The 12,546-nt window shown below is 39.7% G+C and overlaps 1 protein-coding gene across 2 annotated transcripts in view; it reads left to right on the top strand.

Moving 5' to 3' along the window:
• The window catches only part of LOC149457498 (potassium channel subfamily T member 2), a 1,188,731-nt gene that overhangs the window by 897,260 nt on the left and 278,925 nt on the right, over nucleotides 1-12,546 (top strand). For both annotated transcript variants that reach the window (XM_089683639.1, XM_089683638.1), the window contains exon 20: nucleotides 8,291-8,362. In XM_089683639.1, the coding sequence (XP_089539765.1) occupies nucleotides 8,291-8,362 (72 nt within the window). The remainder of the gene's footprint in view (nucleotides 1-8,290; nucleotides 8,363-12,546) is intronic.

Below are 12,546 nucleotides of genomic sequence, written 5' to 3'. Positions count from 1 at the left end.
AAATGGATCTAACTCTTTGAACGTACAATAGTGGTTGTGAAGCAGAAAGTCAGTTTATTGTACACAATCGGTCAATTGCAGCTTGCCGTTAGCTGGAAACTGTACGTTTATGTCACTGGAATGCACTAATCACCCAAAAAATATTACCGCCACCCGGCGTGTAAATGGATCTAACTCTTTGAACGTACAATAGTGGTTGTGAAGCAGAAAGTCAGTTTATTTAGCACAATCGGTCAATTGCAGCTTGCCGTTGGCTGGAAACTGTACGTTTGTGTCACTGGAATGCACTAATCACCCAAAAAATATTACCGCCACCCGGCGTGTAAATGGATCTAACTCTTTGAACGTACAATAGTGGTTGTGAAGCAGAAAGTCAGTTTATTTAGCACAATCGGTCAATTGCAGCTTGCCGTTGGCTGGAAACTGTACGTTTATGTCACTGGAATGCACTAATCACCCAAAAAATATTACCGCCACCCGGCGTGTAAATGGATCTAACTGTTTGAACGTACAATAGTGGTTGTGAAGCAGAAAGTCAGTTTATTGTACACAATCGGTCAATTGCAGCTTGCCGTTGGCTGGAAACTGTACGTTTGTGTCACTGGAATGCACTAATCACCCAAAAAATATTACCGCCAGCCGGCGTGTAAATGGATTTAACTCTTTGAACGTACAATAGTGGTTGTGAAGCAGAAAGTCAGTTTATTGTACACAATCGGTCAATTGCAGCTTGCCGTTGGCTGGAAACTGTACGTTTATGTCACTGGAATGCACTAATCACCCAAAAAATATTACCGCCACCCGGCGTGTAAATGGATCTAACTCTTTGAACGTACAATAGTGGTTGTGAAGCAGAAAGTCAGTTTATTTAGCACAATCGGTCAATTGCAGCTTGCCGTTGGCTGGAAACTGTACGTTTATGTCACTGGAATGCACTAATCACCCAAAAAATATTACCGCCAGCCGGCGTGTAAATGGATCTAACTCTTTGAACGTACAATAGTGGTTGTGAAGCAGAAAGTCAGTTTATTGTACACAATCGGTCAATTGCAGCTTGCCGTTGGCTGGAAACTGTACGTTTATGTCACTGGAATGCACTAATCACCCAAAGAATATTACCGCCACCCGGCGTGTAAATGGATCTAACTCTTTGAATGTACAATAGTGGTTGTGAAGCAGAAAGTCAGTTTATTTAGCACAATCGGTCAATTGCAGCTTGCCGTTGGCTGGAAACTGTACGTTTATGTCACTGGAATGCACTAATCACCCAAAAAATATTACCGCCACCCGGCGTGTAAATGGATCTAACTCTTTGAACGTACAATAGTGGTTGTGAAGCAGAAAGTCAGTTTATTTAGCACAATCGGTCAATTGCAGCTTGCCGTTGGCTGGAAACTGTACGTTTCTGTCACTGGAATGCACTAATCACCCAAAAAATATTACCGCCACCCGGCGTGTAAATGGATTTAACTCTTTGAACGTACAATAGTGGTTGTGAAGCAGAAAGTCAGTTTATTGTACACAATCGGTCAATTGCAGCTTGCCGTTGGCTGGAAACTGTACGTTTATGTCACTGGAATGCACTAATCACCCAAAAAATATTACCGCCAGCCAGCGTGTAAATGGATCTAACTCTTTGAACGTACAATAGTGGTTGTGAAGCAGAAAGTCAGTTTATTGTACACAATCGGTCAATTGCAGCTTGCCGTTGGCTGGAAACTGTACGTTTGTGTCACTGGAATGCACTAATCACCCACAAAATATTATCGCCAGCCGGCGTGTAAATGGATTTAACTCTTTGAACGTACAATAGTGGTTGTGAAGCAGAAAGTCAGTTTATTGTACACAATCGGTCAATTGCAGCTTGCCGTTGGCTGGAAACTGTACGTTTATGTCACTGGAATGCACTAATCACCCAAAAAATATTACCGCCACCCGGCGTGTAAATGGATCTAACTCTTTGAACGTACAATAGTGGTTGTGAATCAGAAAGTCAGTTTATTTAGCACAATCGGTCAATTGCAGCTTGCCGTTGGCTGGAAACTGTACGTTTATGTCACTGGAATGCACTAATCACCCAAAAAATATTACCGCCACCCGGCGTGTAAATGGATCTAACTCTTTGAATGTACAATAGTGGTTGTGAAGCAGAAAGTCAGTTTATTTAGCACAATCGGTCAATTGCAGCTTGCCGTTGGCTGGAAACTGTACGTTTATGTCACTGGAATGCACTAATCACCCAAAAAATATTACCGCCACCCGGCGTGTAAATGGATCTAACTCTTTGAACGTACAATAGTGGTTGTGAAGCAGAAAGTCAGTTTATTGTACACAATCGGTCAATTGCAGCTTGCCGTTGGCTGGAAACTGTACATTTATGTCACTGGAATGCACTAATCACCCAAAAAATATTACCGCCACCCGGCGTGTAAATGGATCTAACTCTTTGAACGTACAATAGTGGTTGTGAAGCAGAAAGTCAGTTTATTGTACACAATCGGTCAATTGCAGCTTGCCGTTGGCTGGAAACTGTACGTTTCTGTCACTGGAATGCACCAATCACCCAAAAAATATTACCGCCACCCGGCGTGTAAATGGATCTAACTCTTTGAACGTACAATAGTGGTTGTGAAGCAGAAAGTCAGTTTATTGTACACAATCGGTCAATTGCAGCTTGCCGTTGGCTGGAAACTGTACGTTTCTGTCACTGGAATGCACTAATCACCCAAAAAATATTACCGCCACCCGGCGTGTAAATGGATTTAACTCTTTGAACGTACAATAGTGGTTGTGAATCAGAAAGTCAGTTTATTTTGCACAATCGGCAAACTGCAGCACCAACTGTGCACGACAGCCACCAAAAAAAAAAAGGGTATATGTCACTTTAAATTTTCGATTCTTTGATAGCTGTGGCCTTAAGTAACGATTCTGTGTCCCTGAGTAACGATTCTGTGTCCCTGAGTAACGATTCTGTGTCCCTGAGTAACGATTCTGTGGCCCTAAAGTCTCTGTGGCCCTAACTCTGTCCCTTAATACACACAGGTCTGTCTCTCTTTAATGACCGGAGGCTAATGGAGAATTCTAAGATGGCCGCGATTTATAGCTCCACCATTACACAGTGCTGGCTGGCTGCTGATTGGCTAATGCGATCACATGTCATGAATGCATTATGGGTCAGCGCGCCTTGTCTGCGCGCCTTCCCAGAGATCCCCGCCCCATCTTCTCTGTCCATTTTCTCCGTCGCCACACATGTCGCCGCCATTTTTGGGAAAATTCGATTCGTGCGTCCGAAGTTTGCTAATCTTCGGATTCGTCGCGAATAGAATTTTTCCAAATCTTCGGAACGAATTCCACTTTGTCATGTTCGATTCGCTCATCTCTAATTAGATTATAATCAGCATCTTTATCTGGTGTCCACTGTTCTGTGCACATATGTTTATGCACCTACTGCTGAATTATAATTGCCCATCTGAGTTTTAATCTACCCCAGGAGGTCTGCAGTAAAGCAATCCAATGTTAAACTCCAATAAGTATATGCCTGAAAGGCAAGGTCAGCATATTTTCCATTGCACAGAAACAGACTGTACAGTAACTGTGATAGGAGCAATTTTACCAGATCTGTTAAAACTAACCAAGCAGAAATACAGTTTGTAAAGGTACTATGATTTTCTGACTAGGATGATCTTGTGGAAATATCACTGTATTATGTGTACTCTTGTCAAACCATTGTAACTGACATTTCTGAAGTGTGAGATATGTGAAATGCAACCACACAGGTCAACTTAGTGTACCAATGCTTTAAAAGAAACCATAGGCTGTACAATTAAAATATTCTGAAATAGGCACAAAGAGTGCTGGCAAAATAACGAAAGCAGCATGTAAAAAAGGAGTTTAAATATCAATTATTAACTATCAAGTACTGTATCAAAGTAGAATACCAAAAGGAACAAATATCATTGCAAAATTGTTTAATGTATAAAACATATAAAATACCAAGGCATTAAGAAAGACATCTGATGGCTGTTTTTAGATTATTATTTTTAATGATAATACTGTATATAATAACTTTTGTATGATGATAGAAAAAACAAGATACGTGTCAGTCTGATTTGTTACCTATTTACACATTTTTATTTAAAAATGTATTGACTTTTTTGCTTTATCTCTTTATAGACCCTAAAAGAATTTAATTTGGTTCCCCTTAAGAATACACAACAGAACCTTTCTTTGATGAGGATCTGGTATGGACCTCTAGGAGACCTACTCAAATCTGTTCAAATTCCATACCAGATATCTAGGGTCTGATATGGATTTTAAGGGGGAATCCAATGAAAAAGGTATAAAAGCCTGGGTTCCCCTAAAACCAACATCAGAACCTTATCTGAGCAAACAGCCTGGTTAGTAAGGAAAGGGGGAGTTGAGAGTGCAAACCCCCCCCCAAAACCATACCAGGCCACATACCCTCAACACGGGGGAGCACCATGCTAAGGGGGGACCCCCTTGGCAAAGCACCTTTTCCTCATGTTGAAGAAGACAAAGGCCTCTTCCCCACAACCCTGGCCTTGTGTTGGTGGTGGTTGTCTACAGGAGTGGGGGTGTATTGGGATCTGGAAGCCATCTTTAAAAATAAGGGGCCCCCAAATACCACCTCCCTATTTGAATGAGTAATGGGGTACATAGTTCTCTCACTCGTTTACAAAAAAAGCCCTGAATGTAAACCTATTGTCAACCACATCATTCAGTGACACCGATCCTCATCACTCACAATGAACAATGCCTGCCAGCCTGCCAAAACACAATAAAAGAAACTCCACTGCTAAAAAAAACTGGGGTCTTCAGGATGATTTAATTGTCAAAATATTGTCAGGGGCAGGTTGTGAAAAAATTAATTGCAGTCAGCAAAAATGAGGAAATATGCCTGGTGAAAAAAAAAAGCAAAAACAAATGCAACCTGCTTAGATTGTAGTGAGTGTGGTTGGGGGCAGGCTGTAAAAATGTCAATTGCAGCCAGCAAAAATAAAGAAACATTCCCTGTGTTGTTATTTATTTCAAGATAAAACCCATTTATTTCAAGATATACCTGCCTTTTTTCCCTTTTACATTTTGGGCTTACCAAGCTGCTTGCATACTGTACTGACCAACTGCTGTACAATATTTTGGCTATTGTATCCCAAATCATTGAGGAGAATTGGGGATGGAAAGTGGTTTTGAAGAGAGTTTTGCACAATCTGACATTTTATTAGGTTTATATATATATTTAAAAGAAAACATAAAAGAAATAGAAGGAAATTGCAGCCAGTAGTAAAAAAAATGCGTTAAACTCTAAAACATTCATAGTCCATGTGTTGAGTGAAAATCAATTGCTTATAATCTCCTGTGTGTACTTTGTAGCAGGGGCGGACTGACCATTTGGAAACTCGTGCAGTGCCCGAGGGCCCGGGGTCAGTTGGGGGCCTCATGAGATACCCCTGGTACCTTTTTTTTTTTTCATAGGCTTTTTTGAGTTTGGGCAAGGACACAGGGGCCCCATGATCCTCTATTGCCCAGGGGCCCCATGAATTGTCAGTTTGCCCCTGCTTTGTAGACTTCAGTGCTCCAACAGCACAAGTGCACACCAACTCCTTACCAGACAGTTTAACCTCCTAATGCTCAGATCAGATGGTGCTTGTGGATAAAACCACACAACAAGGTCACCAGGAAGCCACGTGGATGGATGTCATCACTCCACAACACTCAGGCACAGTTTAATCAAATGTTCAATTCCTTTCAGATGCTGTTGCCAGCAAACAAAATAGTGGTATGGCCCCCAAATGACATGGTGAAAAGTAGAGGAGTTTGGTGGATCAATTTTTATAATTTATTTTAAAATTAAGAAGATACTCTGAGTCCTGCTCAGAATATTGTTGTTGTATTTATTTTTTTACACTTAGAGCAGAGCTTTTATTTATAGTTATATATTTGCTATAGCTTTGAGATTTGTTTTGCTATTCCCACCAATCAATTTAGGATTATTGACTTTTTTTCAAATTGAAATGCATCAAAAATTGGATTGCTTTGCCTATATTTAAGTCAAGCTAAGTAAACATTAAAAAAATCAATGACACATGAAAAATGTGATGTCAGAATATGGTGTCCCTGACATTCTCCATGAAAACTGAACATAACACCATATACAGCTTAAAGTGTGCATTACCCTAAATTGTATATTTCTTTCAACATGTGTTCACATATGTATGTGTATTTTATAAATCATAGTTTCTATTATTTTCATGTACTTCTTCCATCTGAAGTACCAAGTTGATAATGCCAGTCACTTCTTCCTTGTTCTAAACTGACCACACAAACCAGAAAAGCCAATCTGTGCTTACTTAGTCAGTTTTCATCCTTTGGCCTGCCAATCAGAGGTACAGGACACTGTGCAAACATACAACATGCCTGTATTGGTCACCTCAGCTATCATGCCGCATGACCAATCAGTGCCCACCTCTGGCACACACCCCTCCCAATCACAACATGCCCCTTTCTCAAGCACAAAATGCATCTTTCCTCAGGCTAAACAGACTATGGAATGCAGGCACACCGTGTGTCCGCACAGTGTCTTGTAGCCCCGCCCCTCTTTATTAGGAAGATATTCATGGTAACATGACAGAACCTTGTAAAAAAAGTAAGAAAGATGATTTCAGAAACTAAGCAATAACAGTTATGGTGCCTTCATAGTTATAATTGTATTAGACAGTATCTATAACATAGTATTTTCTCCACTACTTTAAAGTCATCTTACAATTAAGTTATTATTTTTTTTCTTTGTCACCTTTGTGTCACATTAAAACATCCCTCTGCCCACTGTAAGAAAAAACAAAAAACATTTAACTGCTCAGTTAAATGTCTCCTCTATCAGTGCCCAGCTTCCCATGCATTTTTTGACTATAACTTTCCTATTAGCTTCGAAGATGGGCAGAATTTAGTGCCAAGATTTACCCTACAGAGACTTTAATGGGGTTTACTACTAAGCTTGTGTTTCTTGAAACCCCTTGCAAGTTAAACCTGGGCAAATTTGACCACCCCTATACATAATTCTACTATATTCATTACTTTCTAGTTTAAGCAGATTAAATCTGCTGAAAAATAATATTTTCAACCTTGTATTTTGTACAATAATTACCTAGAATCCTGTTTGTTTTAAGAGAAGTCTACAGAGCATGACAATTGTCTTCCCTGCCACTAATTAATTCTGTATAGGGTCACAACCATAACTTTGTAAGTACGATTTGAAACCTTACGGCAAGCAAAATAATACCCTCACCCTCGGACCTGATTTGAAAGCTGCAGTGCATAAAATAATTTGTTGAAACCAAGACTCCTAAAAACCCCATCCTCTTTCTGCTTTTTCTCTCAATTTCAGTAGCCATAGCAAACCCTTTTCAACATGACTCTGATGTGCCATTTCAGGTCATTTGTAGGGGATAATAAGGATGTAATATATAGGAGTATTACACATGATTACACATAGCACAGTTTATAAATAACTTTAGAAATTTTGCAGTAGCTACACATATAAATCTCACTTTTCCCTGGAGGTTGTATTTAATTGTATATCGCGAGAGTCTGTTTCAGAAAAAAATACTGTAGAGGGCTTAGACAGAGAGGGACAGAGGAGTGAAATAATAAGAGAAGATAGCGGCCAAACATTATAGATTACTGTCTTTGCAGTGTCGATAATAAATTAAGAACTTGCAGAAGAGTATACCATTATTAAAAAATGTATTGGCAAGTACATTGATCAGCACTCTGACTAGTGCATTTATAACATAGCTTACATTTGAGAGATAATAAATTCCTAAAAAGTACCTAAAATAGATATACACTGTAAGTTAGGTACACTTTAAATAATTACTCAGGAATTAGGGAAGCAAAGTAGTAAAATAAAGTCACCAAATACTTAACTTTGAGCCCTGCTTCAGTAGAGACAGACATTGGGGCCTACATGTAGAGCTGCTCACATTACGAGTGAAATGTTAAAATAAAAAATATTATATCTAAGTCTCCTCCATCTTGCCTAGGTTTGCTGTTCCATCCATGTGCCCTTGTGTGGTCAAAATCACACCAGTCTTGCTAAGTCCCACCCCTTTTAGAGGTTCTAAAAATCATACTGTAGTGGTGACCATTTAGATGTATTCAGATAAGATATAGAAAACCTATCAATAAAACAGTACACATTTGTTAAGTTATATTAAAATGTTATTCATGTTACATAGTATATTTTTTTTTATTCTTATAATTCTTTTGCTAGGCCAGATATGCACTTTTTGGATGCAATTTGCTGGTTTCCAATGGTCTACTACATGGTGGGCTGCATTGACAAGTAGGTAACATCTTTTGTTATATGTTTGCTAGTTTATAGCCTTGTGCTTTGCCTAACGTTACTCAGAGTCAAAAATTTTTAATGTGCTACAATGTTTTGAATTTTGCAATTGTATTATAAATTACCAAGCACTAGTTCAGCTCACAATAGAGTTCATGTATTTATTTATTTATTTGATTTGTAGTAGCAAAAGGTTTTACAAAATGGTCAAATGTGTGGTTCTCTTTTTTGTCTACTTTAGAAAAGTGACAGGTGGTGTCTGATTGGTTGCAGTAAGCACTCCTCTTACCTATGTGTGAAAAGGTTGAGCTTTTTCATTTAGCATCTGTTAAAAATTTTAAAAATCTGAAATAAAACCTAAACTAAAAAGATCCCAAACCCTCTTGAAATCAATGAGAGTGAATCTGTCAAAGTAAAAACGTGCAGTTTCTGGGATAATAGGCAAGGGGGTGTTAAACATAGCATGGGGTGGACACTGCCCTGGGGAATATGTACCAATGCAAAATAAAAATAATAGTAATAATAATAATTCCGTTCAGCCAGGAGCAGTGGTTTTTTTAATGCTTAAAAAGAAACATTTTAAATATCCATCTCCATTAAATAACATACCTATGGGATGCCCTAATCCTGTCTGTGATGTACAGAAAGTCCTGCAACAGCATTGACATTTACAAAGGAAAAAAGTTTAAACTTACTGGCAAAAGACCCATTCCAAGGATCTGCTGCTTTGTATTCTGGAGGGCCTTTGGAGCAATCTATGTGCTGTTTTTTTGTTTTGTTTTCTTTTTGTAAATTTAATTTATTCTGTAGCACATTCTTTGGCAAGAATGAAACAATTGTGTTAAGTTCCCACCCAAATACATACCAGACCCTTTCTGGCAGGTATTTTAAGGGGATGCTTAAACAAAATTGAGGTTCCCCAGCCCAGGAAATCCATGCCAGACTCTTAGGGCCTGATATGGATTTTAACTGAATCTCTATGAAAAATAAATAAGTAAATGTAAAAAATGCATGAGGTCCCTTGATCCAAACATGCAGCCTGGATGGTCAACACCCCTCCTGACCCATACCAGAGCATTTGGCCTCAACATGGGGGGTGCCCTCTACCAAAGCACCTTGTCCCTATGTAGATTACTTTTCCCCATAACCCTGGCCCTGGCTGGTGGTTGTGGGAATATGTGGGCAGGGAGCTTGCCAAATCTGGAAGTACCATTTAATAATAAGAGAGCTGCCATATACTGCCCCCCCCCTTAAATGAATGTGTAAGGGATACATAGTAACTCTACTCATTTACACACAAAAAAAGATGTCACAGAAAGAAAGACACCCAAATGTTAAACAATCCCTTTATTGAAGAAAATAAAAATCCCCAAAAAACTCACAAGTTGTAAATCCATTTTTAATTACAACACCCACTTAAATCTGCCGAATCGGTGCACACAACCAATATCGGCAATATTACTAGCTGAGTGACAGCTGTCCAAACTGTCATCAGCTATATAAGGGAAGTAAAGGAGACAGTGGTGACATCATTGCCAAAATATGGCCATTTGTCCACATTTAGGCAATGATGCAACTTCCTCTGATCCCTGTCCATTTGCTTACATGGGTGGGGATTCCTGGCCATGTAACTGAATGGGCCAGGTGATGTCAGTGATTCAATATGAAAAAGTGCAGTGCTAATAAACAAATTAAATGTGCTATATCAGAGACTGGCTACACCCTCAAATAGACAGTATGAAGTCCATAGGAACAATGTCCGGTAAATAACAAATGGATGAAATGGTGACTTTGTTACTCCCAGTGAGGCACTCGTCAAAACCGTGTAGGAAATATAAGAAATACGCATTAGGTAAGCGCAATATTAATAGCCAGAGGTCCCCTCTTATCCTGTGGAAGGTACAGTTTACACTGGACAGGCTGTCCCACAATACTGGCACCTTGAGAGATCTTCTCTACTGGTGGAAGCTGCGAACGGGGTCAGCTTATATGAGTCACTCTCCTCTGGGCCTCAGGGTGGTCACCATATGGTCCTGGGGGGTTAAATGCTTGATGTGGAGCAGAGAATAGTGGCCATAGTGTAGTAGGTCAAAATATAAATTCTTTTATTATTGGTTAAAAGTGATGAACATACATAAAAGCAAATGGAGGCTATCGCCAATGAAATGTAGACAAAGCATGCAGCAAAACCGTTCATAAACCATTTAGAAAAACTGACCAGCTGAATAGTTATGGGGGCCACCGGACCTCCTTGATCCGGTGGCGTGACGTCTCAGGTGTGTATGGCTGCACTTTTTCATATTGTATATATTCAAGAGGTTATATAGTTTCCTTGTAGTGTATCAGCAGCCTATGTTCTCATCATCTTAGCACTCGCTGAATCACCTTTATATGATGTCAGTGATTCAGTATGGATGCCGCAAGCACCCACTGCTTCCTTAGCAACCATTGACATCTAAAACCTGTCATGTTTGTCCACACTGAACATCCAAACAGCTGGAGTTTCAGTCGGAACTTCTATTCAGACTAAATACTGAGCTCATCCCTTCGTGATATTAGTTTTTAGAAGACATTTTCCACATTATCCTTTTAACCTGTGTTAATACATGAGCCCCATTGCTTCAAATGTATTTTTCGCAAAGCAAATATACAGTAAGAGGGAAATAATCTGCACTAATATACTGTACAGTACATACAGTGTACAGTATATCTAAGAAATAACCACCTGTTGTTGACTATTTGCATTTTTATACTTCATCTATGACTTCTAATTGATGTTATTATTTGACCCAGAAATTCTCAACATCTCTTCTTTTCTTACATGCACCCTTTGTGTGTTAGTAAGGATGGAAGATATTTACACCCAAAGCATTTCCCTAACTTTGAAAGCCATGAAAACCTATTTGTTATTGTGATAAAAGGAAGGTTTCTGCAGGACACCTTGCATGTGAGTTTAGGTTTTCACAGGAGTGGGCACTAAATTAAATTGTATGGATATTGCATGCAGTGATGTGCAAACAAGTGCCAAAACCTAGTGTGTTCTTCACAATCCTCCATTTATGCTTGATCTGTGTAGAGGTAGATTGCCATTGGATGATGGCTACCGAATTTACAGGGCAACTGGTGTAAAGATCTCATATTCCCATGCCTTTATACTGTAAAGGTATGACTGTGAAAATTATATAACATTGTCACTGTTAAAATAAGTTAAACAATAATGCATCTACTGGTAGGATCAACAGATAATAAAACAATAGTCACATACATCATATATATATATATATATATATATATATATATATATATACAGAATTTCCTGTATATATGAATAATGACTCTCACAGTCATAGGCATGTGCATGGGGTGTGCCCTAATCCAGGGCCTCTGATAAGGTAATACAGTTGACCCACCTGTACCGGACCTGGTTCCCATTGGTTCAAAAGCAGGGGTCAGGCACCTGCCAAGCAGAAGGGTCAGCTGTACAGCTTTATTGCAGACACATTGATTTTCTTCTGCATCCCCTTGCAGCTTCCTCTTTGCTCTCTCCAGCTACATTGCAGAGAGATCAGTTCTAGCGTCCGAGCCCCCATCCCCCTGCTGTCTGGGTCCCCCTGTGTGCCCCTTTCCCCCCACAGTGTTTCCAGCTTCCCTCATCTCCTTTTCCACCAGAAGCTGCAGGTACACAGGGAATGTTTCAGGATGGAGAGCGAGGAAAAGGGTTGGTAAATATGCCATATTTACCATCCCCTTTTTTTCCTGAATAAACACAGTGAGCAATTGGTACATATTGATCCTGTGTCAATTCCTCATGGAATCATAGTAAACAGTTTCTGCCTAGCAACTGCCTCTGTTGCTAAAGGGGGTAGAGGTTGGTGGGTGATAAAAGTGCAGCTTAACCATGGAGTTTTTACTGCCCCCCATCCTCACGTGTGAATAAGCCCTAAGAACTCACTCACACAGGTACTCTTGCAGTATGAGTAAGTGGATTGTTCATGCCGCTGGAGCTGCCTGTTACTCTAAGAAGACACAGCAGCTGTACGAACACAGCCAGAGGTCCTAATATGACAGTTGTGCAGGTGTGTGTGAGTGGTCCTGAATGCACACAGTCTTTCTTCATGGCTGTACATCTGCACCCACACACCTGTCATATTAAGCCCTACTTCTGTGTTCATACAGCTGCTGCA

This window comes from Staurois parvus, unplaced genomic scaffold (genome assembly GCF_062004578.1).
Source record: "Staurois parvus isolate SC_StPar_1 unplaced genomic scaffold, SC_StPar_1.0 ptg000318l, whole genome shotgun sequence".
Lineage (NCBI taxonomy): Eukaryota > Metazoa > Chordata > Amphibia > Anura > Ranidae > Staurois > Staurois parvus.
The sequence above is the reverse complement of the archived record's forward strand: the minus strand, read 5'-3'. Positions and strand labels throughout refer to the sequence as shown.